Here is a 19,696-nt window from a genome sequence, read left to right on the forward strand (position 1 = left end):
TCTACAAATAACAACACAGGTCAAAATCTGCATCATATCCCATAGCAACCCGAGACTCCAATAACGGCAACCCGAGACTCCATACTAGCAACCCGAGACTCCAATACCAGCGAGAGTGCCGGAAGTTCAAAGGTTGATATGGGGTGTGATATAAATTTTGCCATGTATAATTCTCTATTTAAATTCAAAAACTTGTTTGAATTTTTTTAAGCTTCATGTTTTATTAGATATGCAATTGTCATGCTTTAAACAATTCCTTTATAAGATTCTGATGTCTTTGTACAGTAGCAATTGTGTCTTATCCCACGCTCCACCAATAATGTTAGTCCGAGAGTCGAAGTCCCGTATTTTGAACACATCGTAAATTTGGATAATACCTGTATGCACATTTACATTCGTCATAATAAAAAAAAAATGCAGTTATTCTTGTTTTTGAATGACACCTTCACACCCAATAAAAATATGTGTAAAAAAACCCAGCTAGGTTTGCTACGTGTTTGCATTTTCAAAACAAATATAAGAAATACAATATAAACTATTATTGACCCCTTTTATTCTGTAGAAACATGATCAAAACATGACAACAGTATTAACAAAGTAGATTACACAATACTGACAATGTTTTCGTCGTCCTGGAAAATTAATAACGTCAACGTTTATCCAAAAATCAAACACATTTCATTCTAATATTTAGATACACGGACAGGAAGTACAAAAATGACTGTTACAAAACGTTCTGTCAATGAATAAACTCATTTGAGCAAAATGAGTAAAATCGCTTCAACAGCGGGTAAATAGCACCTCCAGTTTACGAAGGGATGACGAGAACATAATTTAGCTTACCCTTCCTTTTTCACTGCTGTCCCAAAGGCACTATCGTAGGACTTGCTTTTTTTGGTTTTAACCTGAATTTTGTATCTATTTCCTTTCAGTTCGATTTTGTCAAAGCTTCTGGTCATCCTGATAGTTTTCTTGTGATCGTTCGAGGAAGGAACACATTTGCAGTCACTGCGATCTGGAATGCACTCTTCGTCTGATAGCGTGTAACATTTGGCTCTTCCTGATGGTAATACAACTTTGGTGGAAACTTCTGGCTTGTCAAATGAGTCACAGTCACACAGGTGATTGTTAGGAATGAACTCGTCATCGTGAGGAATATTTGTTGTTAAAAAGGTTGACATTTCGTCGCCATGTATACCCCTGGCTGCCATTTTGACACATGATGCCGGATCATCGTCATCAAAAGAATGTCCACGAATGTTAAACACACTTCGAAACATTGTTTCTATGGTAGAATTCAGTATCGCAAGCTTAATTTTTCACTTAGTGAACTACTAATCTCTCCAATGCTTATTTCAATACCATTGTTATCAGTCCAAGATACTTGGTTAAACTGAAAAGCGCTGATGGATATCAGGTATATATATGTTCACTACAGGTCCGCATCAATATTAAATGGAAAGAGACGAAGTTGCTTTACAGGTAGGAATATCGTCTGCTGCTGAAGGCGGTTGGGCTTAAACTACTCATGCATTGATTTCTCTTATCGTATCAATACAATCACTAATTGTCTTTGGCCTTGTTTCCTTCAGACGAGAGCTGATTTGTAGTTTAATTCTATATATATGGAAACCGATAATTTTAGCTATTACTGAAACCTACTAAGTCAATAACTCTCAACCAACCACCGAATCGTATTGTTTGGGTCCGTGAGGATTGGCATCTTTAACATTGCAATACCTTCTGCAATTTTTTTTTATTCTCGAGAGGCATAAAAAAGTCTGATGAATGCTCGGTCATTCGACCATCCAATCCGAGAAGGTGATGTTACATTATATGGCTTCCAATATTTTTTTTTTCTCATTGTAATACTCCAAGATATTTCTATCGCGTCTGGGAGTAGGGATATCCGTGTTTTGGTTCTACCTATTAAACGTATAATTGATGAAAATGCAAATATCAAAACTTCGTTATCGAGTGATTTAGAAGATATTTTACATAAACATTAAAGTAAGCGTGCATATCATCTCCCTTTGAGTCACCCAGTAAATTGCAATTATTGCTAAATATTACCCAACTGACCACAATTCTTCACTGATGAACCGAAGAATAACTTCTCACCAAATAAATACAGTTTTGTTTTTAATCAATCGCTCCACCGAGATTTCCTTTATTCTCTCCAAAATATTACCAATGAGAACACACACTGACAATCGGACTCATTACCATCATTTTTTAATTAATATTTTGTTACATGTATCTACCATTGCATTGATTATCTGTCTCATTTGTTCAGTGGTTATATTTTCATCGTACTCCCATTCATTTTAGACAATTCGTTCCAATTTTACAAACAGTGACTGATTTTATCTTCACAGAAAAGACAAACAACTAATGAAAGGCGAGCTAGGGTAACAAAAGACCAGTCTAAGGTAGTGTAGTAACAAACGTTCTAACTTGCTTGTTACTACTTATTTTCAATATTTGAACCTTAGATGGAATTTCTATTAGCTATGCAAAACTACCGTTTATGCCATTCCACGTAAATCTTCTATCAATTACTATAAAAGCTAAACTGCATGGGTATTTGCTGTTTGAATTTTCTATTTTCCCATCAAAATCGACCACCTTAAAATCAGAACATTGACTCACATAATGGGTATGCATTGTAGTCGGACAGATAACTCATTGTAGCATTGCATTGCCAGATATATTGGTGTGTGCGTTAATGAAAGCACTACCATGCTTAAAATACGTCAGAATGTCGTTGACAGTTGCAGCAGTATAGTCTTCCAATCTTTGTCCGATGGCATCCGTCCTATACATGTACATTATGAACTACTCAAAAATGTTAATCAACAACAAAGAATAATGAAAGAAAAGTCACCTTTGACAACTTTATTTTTATGCTCTCTACCAGCACCAATGTGCTACCTGAATACAGTTATCAGATAGTTTTGAATAAAATTTCCATTATCATCAGATAAGCCAGTCCCTCTATGCGATACACTCCTGTGAACCATTATACTAAAGTCAGTTCCAATCTAACGATGAAGCAGCCTGTTGATTTATAATCGTCTAACATCCTGCGGAAACGTCATTGACAGGACAAATGAAACGATCTTACATGTACAATGATAACAGGGGAGATAAGCTACCTAGCGGAAGTTCCCCGCCCGTAATCTAACATTTACGGAAACTTCATGATGCTGAAGTACGAGCAACTCGAGAGAGAGGCGATAAAATTCCAAATAAAAAGCTAATATGAGATACAGGCTTTTGAATTGATATATCGACATACATGTACTAGTTCTAGCAAATAAAGGGGAATATGGATTGGAATCGACCAAATAAACACATTTCGTGTAGATTCTAGTGTCAGATATTTTCAGAAGAGTTAGTCCTATGCTGTATTTGGCATATCAACACCATGAATTGTAACCTCCGACAAAGTGGGAACTAGGGATAAAAAGTCACGATGTAAATTATATCTATAATCCACACAAAACAGATCGCTGACGAAAACCCTGATAAATGGTATTGATAAACAAAATTTACAAGCAACTTTAGTTCAATCACTGCTCATCAACAGAAGGAAGAAACGGTGGAAAGAATCGATAAATTGGTGATTGTCACGACATGGCTCAGTCTTCAATTTACAGGACTCTTGTACTGTTGTTCTAAGCCTTGATGTTAATGGGGCGCCACCTGTCGTCCGTGTGTGCCCTTGGTATCTGATAACCTTGCAAAGGTAACGATGGTGGAGTGCCAAGCTGAAACATCAAGCTAAATGTAAATTAGGAATATATATATATATATATATATATATATATTAGTATATATAAGTACTCCTTGCTTGTCGTAAGAGACGACTAAATGGGGCGGTCCTTCTGATGAGATCGCAAAAACCGAGATCCCGTGTCACAGCAGGTGTGGCACGATAAAGATCCCTCCCTGCTCAAAGAGAATAGGCCTAAATTTTGCAGCCCTTCACCGGCAATGGTGACGTCTCCATATGAGTGAAAAATTCTCGAGCAATATACAACCAATCAACGACACGACTTTCTCAAGATAATCATATATGTTTTACTTAAATAAAAAAAAGATGTATAAATAATATAGCAACAAAATCTACAAACATACACTGCAAATTACACGTTTGTCATTTTTGGGGTGAATTCGGACATGTTCAATGGACTGATCCACAACGCGTTTTTAGCTCACAAAAGCTGAAAGCTCAAGTGAGCTATTCTGATCTCTTTTTGTCCCTCGTCCGTCCGTAAACTTTTAACATTGTCTACTTCTCCAGAACTACAGGGCTTATTTCAGCCAAACTTGCCACAAAGCTTGGGTAAAGAGATCTCTAGTTCATTTTTTTTTTAATTCGAGATAATCAAGAATTAGTAAAGATTTTGTGGCATCTTTTAAATATCTTCGTCTCAATAACCACTAGGCCAATTTCAATCATACTTGGCACAAATCATCCTTGGGTGAAGGGGATTCACGTTTGTTCAAATCAAGGATCATGCCCACAGGGGGTAGGTTGGGTAACAATAAGGAATCAAAATTTTCCAAGGCGATATATAAGATAAATCTTTAAAATCTTCCTTCTCAAGAACAACAGGGCCATGGGTTAATTACATGTATATCAATATGCAAGCACCCCCAGGGAGTGCAGATTTAAGTTTGTTCAAATTGTGATTGTGGTCCGGGGGGGGGGGGGTAAGGCCACAATAGGGGATCAAAGTTTTTCATAGGAAAAATCTTACAGCAGGGCCATGAATATCATATTAATATGCAATCATCCCCAGGTAGTGCAGTTTGATTTTTGTTCAAATCACTCATATTAATATACAAGCATTCCAAGGGAGTGCAGATTCAAATTTGTTCAAATTGTGGTCCCCGGGGGTAGGGGACTAGCATTCTGGTGTGATGCTCTAAAAAAGTTTCTGCTCCACATATACTCTTACTTTGTACTTAAATGACTAATTGATTTTTTAAACAATCTTTTACTTCAAAGACATAAAAAGACACTTTTCATATACCATAATCTAAATATCAAAGGACTCTGCGAAGGTTGTTTAATTACTGAAAAGTTTTGATCATGTGTCATATCTTGATGCATGTACAGTTTTTAACATCTCAGTTGTAACCCATCTCTCACTTAAGTAAATTTCATTTTTGAAAATACATGAGGGAATGAACTTTGGCACATTTCACGAGGTGCGTTAGAGCTTCGTGAAAACTATTCCGACTTGAATCGTCGCAGTTCATTCCCTCATGTATTTTCAAAAATGAAGTTATTTTCTTTTGTTTACATTTTACTTTCATTTCTGTTGGAATTTCCAGCCGTTAAAATAGACGTGCTATATCCATCTGTATTCATACGCGCATTGATTACAACTGCAACGCATCCACGAGGAATTGGCTATCATTATAATTTCTAAAAGTGTACTTGGTGTGTCCAAGGGTCCGTGTTTGCCCTACTCTTAATTTTGTATTCTTTAAATGGTGTAGGAGATTGATCACTGTTCGTAAATATCTTCACTTTTCATCAAAGGCAAAAATATTGGAAATGTACCTGTAGATACTAGCATATGACTGTATCATCTAATATTGCGACTGTTCAGTTTACATTTGGCTCATATATGTTTTATGCATTTGTAACATTACATGTCAAGTCGAGGGAATATGAAAACAAATCTACCATTGATGAAATCCATGCTGCACATCTAGGGAATTAAATGTCTTGGTTACCAATGTATCTATGTGAGATACTAATTTTACAAATAAGAATACGTAATAGAACTAAGAGATAGAATTATTCATCTTCTTTACCTCTTTCATCATTTGCTCCAAAAGTCGTTGCTCCTGTAGAATTTGTTCAAGCTGAGACATGACTTTTTCCTCCTCCACTTGCTCATTAAACCCCCGTAGAACATAACGACCCTGTAAAAAGAGATATTTGTCATATTTTTAGCAGAAGTCCCACTTTCTAGACTTTTAGCCGGGTTGCACAACGTCCCACTTTCTAGATTTTTGCCCGGGTTGCACAACGTGCAGACGGCCTATAAAATGGTGAATGGCGGGCGGGCCTCCCTGTAATAGGGTACCTACTTTGTGTAATCAACTCCTCTTACTTGACATTCCTCTAACTTTGTACAGTTGTTATAGATACAATGACGATGAGCATGTGCCTTTTTCAAAGTGATCACACATTTTTCGATAAATTTACGTGTAGTTAAACTTTGTAATTTTTTAAGCATGTCTTGAATAGACGGTACCTATTTTTGTAATTAACTCCTCTTACAGCATTTATTTGACATCCTTCAGACCTTGTACAGCTGTTATGGAAGCATTGAAGATGTGCATGTGTCTTTTTGGAAGTGATCGGACCTTTGGAAAATTTACATGTACATGATGTAGTTGAACTTTGTCATTTTTTTAAGTATGGTACCAACTTTGTGTAACCAACTCCTCTCACAGCTTTTACTTAACATTTTTCAGACCTTGTACATTTAGATGTTATAAAAAAAATTCTACATTTGATTTGTCATTTTTCCAGTGTGTTTGTACTGCTGTCTGTGTGATAACATGTTTCAAAGCAGTCCGGCAATTTCCGTTCTTGAATCGATTTTCTCATATTAGTTTTGGCAACTTCATTTAAATCTCAATAATAGTTGTGCACTTTCTTAAAAATTTTTAACGCTTTTTTTGTTAAGTTGAGTCACAACTTTACACATATACTGTGGCTTTATCATATTTTCGATGGACACCAATTTTGGTTATTTTCGTTGCTGTGATAGGCTACGAAGTCAAGTGATCAATTATGTACGTATTTGATCTTAAGGCGTCTCAACTCTGATCAGATGCTTTATAATTAAAGTTTATTTTGTCACCAACAGTGATAACTTTATAGAATTGATGATATGAATAAGGATTTGTTTGTTTATAGAAATGGTGATTTCGCGCGCTGGTAACATCTATATAGGGGAAGAACATAAAGAAAGCTTCCACGAAAGTTTGTATCAGCGAAACTGCATTTATTGACAAATTCGCAAAATTTGACGTGCATGAAAATAAATCAAATCACAGTATTGTGTACATATTGTGAATATTACCAGAAAAGTCTGTTTACAGTGAAACCATACTAGTATTTTACACACTGAAATAATATCCGCTTTAATCACACATCTCTTGTTATTTACAGAGATTTTCATACCTCTTTTCTAATGCTATTATTTTAATCTGGTTCGTTTCCACTACACATTTTTATTTCACTAAACATGTGATTGATTCATAGTAGCAAAACAGTGTTTTCAAACCCTTTAATTAAATTAGTTTTCAAACGCTTTAATCAAATTAGTTTTCAAACGCTTTAATCAAATTAGTTTTCAAACTCTTTAATCAAATTAGTTTTCAAACTCTTTCAACAGTCTACAATATTTTTATGCATTGATACTTTACTATAATACATATATTACAAAATGTTAAAGTTAAGGCATGCCCTCTTAGTTTCATACAACTCGTCGGCATATGCATGTAATTAACATTGAGACTTACACATGAATGTATTATGGTCGTCAACTGCTAAACTTGCATGAAAAATTTAAAACAGGTTTTACAGATCTAGATAATAGACCACCACGTGACACTAATTGGTAAAAACTACCGCTACGGTAACTGCATGAAAGTCGTTATTTTCATTAGTCAGGACTAGATCAGAAATGGTGTCCTGGGTCTATTTGAATCCGAAAATGAATTAATGATTATACGTTCATTGTCGTGTCGGGTGTATTTAAACAGTGCTGAAACTCAAAGGAAAGATGTTCACAATGCACTTTCTAGTCCTGGTAAACAAGGTTGATAGCCTGATACTTTCTATTAGGAATAAGTCATTGAACATGAATCCGTAAATTATTCATTATCTTAAAACAATTAGATGTTGTATTATACTAAAATTTCATTTTGTAGTGATTATGTTATTGGTAAATGGGACATTTTGAATAACATGAATTATGCAAATTTTATTTTACAGTCAAATAAGTTTTGATATAAAAAGCAAGATTTTTCCCAAATGTTTCCTTTTATATTGGGTATGGCAGCAGCAGGAAAAAAAATTCAATAAGTTTATACAAAAGAGATGTCTTCATATTTCGCTAATTTTGTATGCAGTGTGTTGTAGGGCATCATAATGTGAATCCATTCGATATCATCAATTTCGTTTCTTTTTTCTTATCAACATCTATAAAGACCCAGATAACTGATTCACAACTTCGTCTAGCCCGCCCTTCTCTAGGCCATTGAACGACAGTGTTGTCGTTGAAACCCGGAAATCATGCGACATGACACCAGTGGTGGACACACTTTCACTGGGATTACTGTTTCCTAGTCGCAAAAACGTCTGAAAGAGACATGCTTACACATGGATGATAATCATGTTTTCTATGTCCCATGCTTTATTATGAGTCCCCGCATCAATTTAGTCTTAGGGGATCTTTAATGCAAAAGTGTTTTTCTTTTTTCGTAAAACGATATAGATACAACGAATATTTGAATTTTTCTCGGTTAATTTCAAAATGTGTGCTTGACCTAAATCTATGTAAATTATGGTGTCCGGATAGGGCCATTTGCAAAAGCGTGACTGCGCGTTAGTCATAACACGCCGTCACGCCATCAAGCAACGCGCCTTCGCGCCAACAAGCAAGGCGCCTTCGCGCAGTCACGCCAACAAGCTTCGCGCAGACAAGCAATGCGCCTTCACGCGAACACAACTTTACATAACTCGCCTTCGCACCGAAAAGCAACGCATCTTCGCGCCATCACACCAACAATCAACACGGCGCGAAGGCGTGTTACTTGTTGGCGTGACGGCGCGAAAGTGCGTTGCTTGTTGGCGTGACGGCGCTAAGGCGCGTTGCTTGTTGGGATGAGAGCACGAAGGCGCGTAGCTTGTTGGTGTGACGGCGTGTTGTGACTAACGCGCAGTCACGCTTTTGCAAATGGCCCTATCCGGACACCATAGTAAATATAGTTATAATCAGATTATTTAACGCTAAATGACAACATGTAATAGGGTGACGATCGATATATTGACTTTCAAAGCAATCCTGAAAATGAATATATCGTTTTTCTTTCAAAGGTTTTAAATATAAAGAGATTACTAAGTAAAGTGCGATGAAAGACCCAGTGGCAAATCCTGCGGCAATGTCCGTCCAATGGCTTGAACCAATGCCGAGTTTGACCAATCCACACAGCAGAGACAGCATACAGAACAGGAACGTCAGGAATGGCCGGAGGACGCGGACTGACCGACTCCGCAATGCACCGTGAACATAGGTCTATGAAAAATAATGATCAGAAAACGTTACTAGTAATGTATTAAAAGTCTGATGCATACAGGGGTTTTTTGTTGTTTTTTTCATTCATAATTCCTTTTTCATCTATTTATTCACTATTCTACACACGTAGAATTCTAACTATACATAACTATACATCGAGATTCTACGTAGATATTCTTTGGCCATACACGATTCCGCAATCTCAATGTTATAAAATCAATGTCACAACATGTACAGGACGAGTGCACTACCAACAATGTATATATGGCCAATACAACCAAGAACATATATATATATATATAGTTGTAATAAAAGATCTACAACGTTCCTATCGGCACCACGACACGTTTTTTCTGCTTCATATGTTCGCATATCAACAACTTCCGATTGCGAAGAAGAAAACGCAAAGGGAGCGAAAGTGCAAAAGACGCAGTTTTCCCTCCTTAACCTTGGCAATTTTTTACTTTGGCTTCTTCGCCCTCGCAATATTTAGCACCTTTGTCGTCGCACTTACCAGTCGCGGTAGCTCAGTGGTAGAGCGTTTGCTTCGTAGCAGGGAGGTCGTGAATTCGAGCCCCGCTCGTGCCATGACCGCGTCAAACCTAAGACGTTAAAATGGGTAGTGATTGCTCCTTCGCCAAACGCTCGACATTTCGAAGTGAGAATCACGAGACCTTAAAAACGGAGGTCCCGTGTCGCGCCAGGCGTTGGCACGATAAAGAATCCTCACTCCTACGGCCCTGAGCGCTAAGCATAGGTCTAAATTTGTGGTACTCCACCTATAGCTGGTGACGTCTCAATATGAGTGGGGGAAAAACTTAGGACCGCAATAGTAAACCCCCCCCAACTTCCGGTGTAAGGGGAGTAACTGCAAAAATGTAGGCTATCAAAACATTCACTTATATCATATTAATGTCAAATTAATGTATAACATTTTATTAGCCTATTACTTTATTCAAAGTAATTATTGACAAGTCCTTTTTCTCTCTTTCTTTGTGTGTGTGTGCGTGTTGTTGGGGGTGTTGTGTTAATATAGAGTTTAGGCTATTCATCGATCAAACAATTTTGAGATTTTTTTTAAAAAAATTGCCACTTTATACAATTCTAAGTACAAAATTCCATTACATTTTAAAAGCGAAAAGGTCAAAATTGGTATTAAAAGACTTTCAATGGATATTAATTTCATCCAGTTCCATGAATATCATTATTTACCATTACTTAAAGAAGAATCAATATGCCAATTGTGACAAAGTCAAATGCGAAAACTCTAAAATTTAAACTATGTGCAAAAATGTCACATTCAATAAACCTTGCTTACCAGTAAGCACCATCGAAAGCTCGTACTGAGAATCGAGTCCTCTCGGGCCCTCTGAAGTTCTGCATTACATGTGCAGGTACTTAATCTAATTCATGGAATGATACTTTAAACTTGGGTGAGGTGTGTTACTTATATTGTAGCCAAATGAATATGGTGTTGTATGGATCAAACAGTTACCAAACATCAATATTCTTTACAACAATAAAAATAAATAACAACTTCTTTACGCTAGATAATTGATTCATAGGTTTCACAATTCCGGTCTTTATATGTGTACTAGCTGTTCAGAAGATTTTACAAATTACACTATTTCTAAGTGCTTTAGCACCATCCTTTGGATCAGGCAGGTACCACAAAATTAACATTTTCCCCTCTATCCCAAAAACGCTATACAGCAGCTGAGGTGAAAAATCGCCATGTAGTTTCAGAGAAGAAATAGTTTAACAAACAACGAAAGCCACTCGGCGACAGACGGGGCGAATCGCGATAAAACATCCGAGTGACTCACACGACTTAAACTCTAAGTGTGTAAATATAGGCCTATATAAATATTTGATACAAATAATTCTAAGTAAATAGAAATATCTTTGAAATCATATATTCTTGTAAATCATCTGAAATTTCAAGACTGTCGGCGTCTTAGAGAACAAAGAATCCTACATTCTCGCACACATGGCATTAATTATATGTTGGGTACATGTATTTCTTTAAGTCGATAATATGGGATGCATTTTACTTTTTATAATTAATGGTTTGTTGATATCAATGACTTGAATTCACGATGTAGTTAACTCAATACATGTATTATGACTAAATGTAATATTTTTCTATATCAATAGATGGAATTTTCAATATGTATGATTAAAAACTTCATGTGAAATATTTTGAATTATTGATGGGAATACATTCCTAAGAATTTTTTGATCAAGATCTTGATATTTCGTAGTATTTCTTTGATATCAATAATCCGAATTCCTGGAATCAAGATAACACAGAAATACTGATATTTTTCAAAGGGAAGATGATCACAAAAATGCAAAAATAGGATGGGGTCATTTAAAAATATTCTTCTCAAGAACCACTAAGCCAGAAAAGTTCAATTACATGAAAGTTTCCTGACATAGTGCAAATTTAAATTCATTGAAATCATGGCCCCCAGGGGTAGGGTTGGGCCACAATAGGGAATCAAAATACATGCGAATATATAGGGAAAATCTTTTTACAAATCTTCTCAAGAACCACAAGGCCAAAAAAATTCAAATTTACTTGGAAGCTTCCTGACATAGTGCAGCTTCAATTTTGTTAAAATCATGGCCACAGGGGTAGGATGGGGCCATAATTGGGAATCAACGTTTTACATGCGAATATATATGGAAAATCTTTAAAAATCTTCTCAATAACCACTGGTCCAGATAAGTTCAGATTTACTTGACAGCTTCCTAGTATAGTGAAGATTCAAGCTTGTAAAAATCATGACCCCCGGAGGTAGGTTGGGACCACCAATATCAGAGATAAAAGTTTTACATTCGAATATAGGCCTATAGGGAAATATTTGGAAATCCGTCAACGTGACTCAGGTGAGCGATGTAGCCCATGGGCCTCTATTTTGGCATATGATTGGACTTATCCCATGGGTCCAAATAAAGGCCAAAAAGGGCCGAACATTACAGTTAAATGTCTAAGATCTAACGTAGAAAATCTCTTGAAGGAACGGAACTTGTGTATACCCTGAATATATCCATTCATGGTTAACTTGAAGCAATCTTTTGAAGACACATTTCAAGTAACTCGTATATGTTCTCAAATGATTTAACCTACGATATCTATATTTGCAAGGAAACTTGCTTCAGATGTTGTAATAGGAAAGTGATGAAGTTGATGTTTTGTGCGCGGGTTCAATTTCTAGTACCTGCGCATTGTATGAAATTTGCATGCATGATACTTGTACTTGTAAAGGTACATTTTGAAATATATTTGCTTTAGATGCTATAGTTGAGATATATTTTCTGGATGGGTGATCAAGTTTAATTTCGGGGAACAAGTTCTAGTACGTGTAACTATATAGTCTACAGTTATGAATCTGCATATACATTATCCCTGTAAGGATACATTCAATCAGCTTTTTTCCGGGATGATTGACCAAGTTCAATCTTTTGGGAGGGTCTGGAGGTAGGCTCATTTTTCTTCTATAGAGATGAAATTTGCATGGATGAATTTTTAAAGAATGCCTTTGATCAGACTTGCTTCAGATGTTGCGATTGATTTTCAGAAGAGAAATATCAAATTCAACGTATACATGCATGTGCAGTCTGAATAGCTCCATGTATCATAATGATAACCTGTACAGAAAAAAAATCATTATCTTAGAAGCAAACATCAAAGTTATAGTATTTCAATGGCAGGATCTAGTTTGTTATTACTTTCCAACTCATTAGTTTTCTTATCACTGTCTAAGAGTCAATTGGTGTATTCATATACTTATTGATGCCTGAGGTTCCATTGGTATTTTTGTACATCAGCAAATCTGGATATCAATAATTCAATCCATTATAAGAGAAATTATTATTCAAGTTTTCATATCATTAAGGGTAGATATCGGTATATCAACACTTTCAATTGATTATTTTAACATTTTTAAAATAAGTCGATTTTTTAAATCTAGAAATCGATTTCTTGATATCAATAAATATACAGGGATATCATGAATTCAAGTCCCTGTTATCAAGAATTATTCATCATTATTATCATTTTTAAATATTAACTGAAACCAAGCTATACACGATAGATAGAAAAACGACACGGCATGCAATGAAGCTAACGTGAAACAAGTCGCTGTAGTCCATTAACTAGGCCTAGAGTTAGTCGAATATTTTGGTGTAAATATGATTAAGAGTACCAATGAGATCAAGTCGTTATACCTCAAATCATATTGTCATGGAAACTTGCATCTTAGTCACACATCACAACTCGTGTACTTATCTCTCTCTCTCTCTCTCTGAAATCTACCGAATCTCTCTCCCTGGAACCTACCGAATCTCTCTCTCTATCTCTCTCTCTCTCTCTCTGAAATCTACCGAATCTCTCTCCCTGGAACCTACCGAATCTCTCTCTCTGAAATATACCGAATCTCTCTCTCTCTCTCTCTCTCTCTCTCTCTGAAATCTACCGAATCTCTCTCTCTCTCTCTCTGAAATCTACCGAATCTCTCTCCCTGGAACCTACCGAATCTCTCTCTCTGAAATCTACCGAATCTCTCTCTCTCTCTCTCTCTCTCTCTCTCTCTCTCTCTCTCTGAAATCTACCGAATCTCTCTCTCTCTCTGAAATCTACCGAATCTCTCTCCCTGGAACCTACCGAATCTCTCTCTCTATCTCTCTCTCTCTCTCTGAAATCTACCGAATCTCTCTCCCTGGAACCTACCGAATCTCTCTCTCTGAAATATACCGAATCTCTCTCTCTCTCTCTCTCTCTCTCTCTCTCTGAAATCTACCGAATCTCTCTCTCTCTCTCTCTCTCTCTCTCTCTCTCTCTCTCTCTCTCTGAAATCTACCGAATCTCTCTCCCTGGAACCTACCGAATCTCTCTCTCTGAAATCTACCGAATCTCTCTCTCTCTCTCTCTGAAATCTACCGAATCCCTCTCCCTGGAACCTACCGAATCTCTCTCTTTCTCTGTGGAACCTACCGAATCTCTCTCTCTCTCAATCTCTCTCTCCGAGACCTACCGAATCTCTCTTTCTCTCTGGAACCTAACGAATCTCTCTCTGTCTGAAACCTAACAAATCCCTCTCTCTGAAACCTACCGAATCTCTCTCTCTGGAACCTACATAATCTTTCTCTCTCTGGAACCTACATAATCTTTCTCTCTCTGGAACCTACCAAAACTCTCTCTCTCTCTCTCTCTCTCTCTCTCTCTCTCTCTCTCTCTAACCTACCAAAACTAAAACTCTCTCTCTCTCTAACTCTAACTCTCTCTCTCTCTCTGGAACCTACCGAAATGAATATAGCTGCGTACGATGACAAGGCAGCATCCATCGAAGGAAATGAGGATCTAAAACAGCAATAACATGCCACACTGTAATGTCAGAGTTATACCTGTAATTAATTAATCAGAACACTGAAACGAAAACGAAATGGCAGAAAATCCATTATTTATGCAATTAAATCAGTTTGCCTTTTCATTGAAAACGGACAATGGAATTAATGAACGACATTAACAAATGAGGACGATTCCATTGTGGTACGCATTTCAAGGCAAACAAAGTTCCACAAAACAATGACAAACAAGAGGTACTGTGAGCAATGCTCACTAAGAATACCCCCCGCTTACCCCAACCTCCCAAAGGGTGTTGGTAATAGGTATAAACTACCTCTTTTCTGAGTGTAAAAAACAAATGGCATGACAAACCGAACCATATTGCTACTTCGATGTCCAGTGCGCGTGACCTTTGACCTTTTGACCCCAAAATCGATAGGGAACATCTTCATCCCATGGGTAGTCCATATGTATGATATGGTGACTGTTGGTGGAAAGGATAACGCTTTAGAGCCCGGAAACCATATTGATACTTCGATGTCCAGTGTGCTTGACCTTTGACCTTTTGACCCCAAAATCGATAGGGAACATCTTCATCCCATGGGTAGTCCATATGTATGATATGGTGACTGTAGGTGGAAAGGATAACGCTTTAGAGCCCGGAAACCATATTGCTACTTCGATGTCCAGTGCGCGTGACCTTTGACCTTTGACCCCAAAATCGATAGGGAACATCTTCATCCCATGGGTAGTCCATATATATGATATGGTGACTGTAGGTGGAAAGGATAATGCTTTAGAGCCCGGAAACCATTGCGTCTACAGACGGACGGACAGACAGACAGACGGACAACCCGATTCCAGTATACCCCCCCCCCCCCCATAACTTGTTGCGGGGGGTATAACAATAAACACACGTTAATGTCAATGTTGATAATCGTAGAGAGGAATAGAATAATATTGTTTCACAGCTTATTTTAATATAAAGTTCTATCATAAGAGGGAAATTGAGAGAATTTGGAATCTTGTAAGTAAACATGCATGTGAATGAATCACAATGATTCCGGCAAATATCCATTTCTTTAATGCCTTCAAAATACATGTAGATGGATATCGATGTTTGAATGGATGGGTGGTGGTGGATAGAGAGAGAGTCCTACAAGAGCTTCGGTTACATCCCTACCTATCTGAGCCAGAACTGTAACTCTGAGAAAATATTAGGACAGATCAGAGATGTACTACAGCTATGTTCACACATGAAAACCAGGCATTTATCCAAGATAATATAAAATAGTGATTTTTATGTATTCAAGTATAATTTCTTTAAAAAACTAATTTCTGATGAATATATCTTTGAAATATTTCACAACCAAACGCATCACTGTATAATACTAAGATTATGAGGGATATCGCTATTGACTGGTGTTTGGTATCACGTCTTTCAACATATACTCGGAGCTTTAGTTTACTCTCTTTGAAATAGAAAGAGATGAGTGTTAACTTATCCATATTCGTTCAACAAACAGAAGAGCACATCTTTCTATTATTACCCTTAGAGAAGTGGACAGGCATAGCCTACATCCATTTCTTTTCGCAAACCTTAGGAAAACATATTCATGTAAACGCCAGAATCGGTGATGGTTTACGCTTCGACCGAAGTTTTGAGTCAAATATGCCTGGACTTACATAATACAGAAGTTATTTTCACAATTTTAACATTAAAGTATGCGTCTTTCATTCGGAAATCAACATGTTCTCTATAACTTTCTTCCCCTCTTGCAGCCCCATCCTACCTCCCTGGGGGCATAATTTGAAGAAACTTGAATCCACAATACCTGCCTAGTAATCATGAAATAGAAACCTGTTGATAAAAGCCACTGATAATATCATTTCATAGTTTGCAACATTTGAATTATGCTCATCACTTCGCAAATATGTGAATTGGTTGGGAAGAAAAGGTCATCCCCATCAGACAGAGTGTCTAATGACCGCTGGGCAACATATTAATGCATTTTATGTCCCATTTATCGCAGAGATAATTTAAGTAACTTTGATTACTAAATCGACAGATTTTAATGTAGCGGGCATTCCGTGACAGCCTTAACAACGTAAGCAAATATTGCATGGGAATCTGTTCCGACTTTTCCGCTCTTTGTTCTTTTTTTGATGGGGGTAGGTCAAGTGAACTTCTCTGATTACCATCTGTCCGGCATCCGACTGTCTGTTCGTCCGTCTCTCTGTCAGTCTGTAAACTACGCAATTTTTACTTCTCCAGAAGAAATAGTGAAAATATGGTGGTATCTGTCAAAATTCTTCTAAAGAATCACTTGACTAGAAAAGTTAAAAGTTAAGTGAAAGCTTCTTTAATGAGTGTAGATTCAAAATTGTTCAAATCATGGCCACTAGGGGTAGGGTGGGACCATAATAGAGGATCAAAGTTTACATGGGGATAAATACCTTTTTAATACTTCGTCCACCAAAAAAATATCAAAAACCCTACCTACCTAACATATTTCTGAAAAGCTTGTAATGAAAACCACACATTTTTTTTATCTTGGCCTAATGAAAGGTGAAGATAATGAACAATGATCAATCTCATAAATCCCATAAGCAATACAAAATAGATAGCTGGGCAAACACGGACCCCCTAATATGATTTTAGCTGCTGTAATTGTCCTATACTTTCTGGATAAATGAACAAGTTGGTATTTTTATGATAGGTTCAATTCATAAGTCCTAGAATATTGAAACTTGTAAGAAATATACCTGTGAGGTATGTACTAAGGATGTACAACATTTTTAAAAAAAATGCATTCAGTAGGTTTAGATACATTCAATCATATTTTTCTTACATAATCTAAATCCGGATGTAATCGTTCATGCTATATCCAATCAAGCAAGTGTCCCTGAAAAGGATTTAATATAAAAGTGAAAGTCTTTAATCGATACTAAGAATTTGTTGATCATTGTATTCTCGATAATGAATTTTACCCTCCTTGTCACAATAGTAATCCTCGTTATGATTTTTACCCTCCTTAGCAGAAGTAGAGATAGAAGACTATGGATTTCTATAGAGGTTACTGAAATTTTGCAATAAAGTTTGATAAGTGAATAATTGAACTGAATTTGATATGTCATTGAATTTTTTAGGACACATTCTCTTCGAAAGTCTTTTAAAGAATGTTCACACCATAGTTTGGTAGACTTTAAAGAAGACATGATATTCCTGTAAAAATTGCAGAAATATTCATCCATTTACATTTATATGGTTCACGTTTTAGTATCACTCCTCTTTGTCAATTCTTGTAGGACTTTAGAATATTTACTGTTTTTAGCTTTCACATGGATCGTAGCTTTCACATGGATCGTATCTGCAAGGGGTACCATATGGAAATAATGAATTCCAAGGAGAGAGAGAGAGAGAGAGAGAGAGAGAGAGAGAGAGAGAATTATTGTATGACTGATTGATTGTATCTTGTTTAACGTCCCTCTCGAGAATTTTTCACTCATATGGAGACATCACCAAGACCGGTGAAGGGCTTCAAATTTAGGCTTTTGCTCGGCGCTTATGGCCATTGAGCAGTGAGGGTTCTTTAGCGTGCCACACCGGGACATCCGTTTTTAAGGTCATCTCCGAGGACCCGTGACATTCTCACCTGATGCCGAGCGTTTTGGCGATGGAACTGCCACAACCTATTTTAACAACTTGGGTCTTTCGCAGCCGGGATTCGAACCCCGGCCTTGAATATACATGTATATGAGAGAATGAATATAGATGTATATGAGGGAGAATGAATATATATCATCAATGCCGAAGAATTTCATTCCCTGTTACCTTACACAATCTGGACCTCTTTAATACATAGATTAAAATATTCCATTATTGTAAAACACTTCGTGCTCTGTAATCTAGAAAGTGAAAGCGTGATAGCAATTTAGAAATATGAGAAGCTGATTTACCTCGCATGCTTTATCGCCATCTCGTCTTTCTCCAGGCACATACTGTCATCGCCTTGGTTTCCATTGAGTCTACACGCCGTCTTGTTTATTTTGCACAGTTCCAGGAAGTTTGGTCGTAGTCGCCCTGTCATCAGCTTTGTGACATCAACAAACACCATTAAGATAAATGCTCCAAATATGAAAACACCTGTAATACAAAAAAATTAAAAATATGTTTCATAAAATAGAGTTGCGACATACAGAAACAAGCTCCATGGAGAAAATAAGTACTGCATGAGTCCACAGAAGTGCGGCCCGGAACTCACAGAAGTGCGGCCCGGAACTCACAGAAGTGCGGCCCGGAACTCAGTTGGTATAAATATCTCGTTATGAATTGAGAGAGAGAAACATTTCATATCGCATCATGATCTCGACTGAGATTCGACTTGGCTGAATATTTGGATTGACGCCTTCGCCGAATCTCGAAGCAGTCCTTCATAATTCTGGAATTTTACTTTCAGCTTCGTCCGGTTCACTTTAGGGGTGACGTTGTTATACACCTTCATTTTCTTCCCTGTATAAAACGAATACGATTTAGAACTAACATTTTAACTGTTAAACCAATTCTCACACTCATATATATTGACCGGTCAACAGTTTACGAACTAATGACCGGGCAATAGTCTGCCTTCTGTCCATTGGCTACGCAAGTCACGTGATTATCGGTCTGCTGCTTTGCATACGCAATGGCGAGGTTGAGTGATTTAACTGATGATGAAATACAGAATTTATTAGATGAAACACTAAACAGGAATACGAAAAATGTAATGATTGATTATTAATTCGGATATTGGGTTTAATTAGTGGATTCGTTGATAAACGTACTACGCAATTAAATTACACTGTCTTGTTAAAAGTTCGAAGTCAACAAACCATGTGCATCTCGTAAAAACAATCTTTAAAAAATGAAGATGTATAACAAAACAGTTATAGACGGTGTCCTCGGACAACAGCTGTTTTGTTTGACCCTTGAACCGATCTGTTGCCCTCAGCCTACGGCTTC

At 37.0% G+C, this 19,696-nt stretch overlaps 1 protein-coding gene across 1 annotated transcript in view; it reads right to left on the reverse strand.

Moving 5' to 3' along the window:
* Window positions 1-2,886: 2,886 nt before the first annotated feature.
* LOC125669858 (phospholipid phosphatase-related protein type 5-like) overlaps window positions 2,887-19,696 on the reverse strand; it is a 41,449-nt gene continuing 24,639 nt past the window's right edge. Inside the window, exons 5-9 of the mRNA XM_048904687.2 lie at window positions 18,655-18,841; window positions 14,652-14,709; window positions 9,165-9,341; window positions 5,839-5,949; window positions 2,887-3,773 (exon numbers count right to left, since the gene is read on the reverse strand). Of these exons, the coding sequence (XP_048760644.2) occupies window positions 3,681-3,773; window positions 5,839-5,949; window positions 9,165-9,341; window positions 14,652-14,709; window positions 18,655-18,841 (626 nt within the window). The 3' untranslated portion in view covers window positions 2,887-3,680. The remainder of the gene's footprint in view (window positions 3,774-5,838; window positions 5,950-9,164; window positions 9,342-14,651; window positions 14,710-18,654; window positions 18,842-19,696) is intronic.

The sequence above is a fragment of the Ostrea edulis genome, chromosome 4, assembly GCF_947568905.1.
Source record: "Ostrea edulis chromosome 4, xbOstEdul1.1, whole genome shotgun sequence".
NCBI lineage: Eukaryota > Metazoa > Mollusca > Bivalvia > Ostreida > Ostreidae > Ostrea > Ostrea edulis.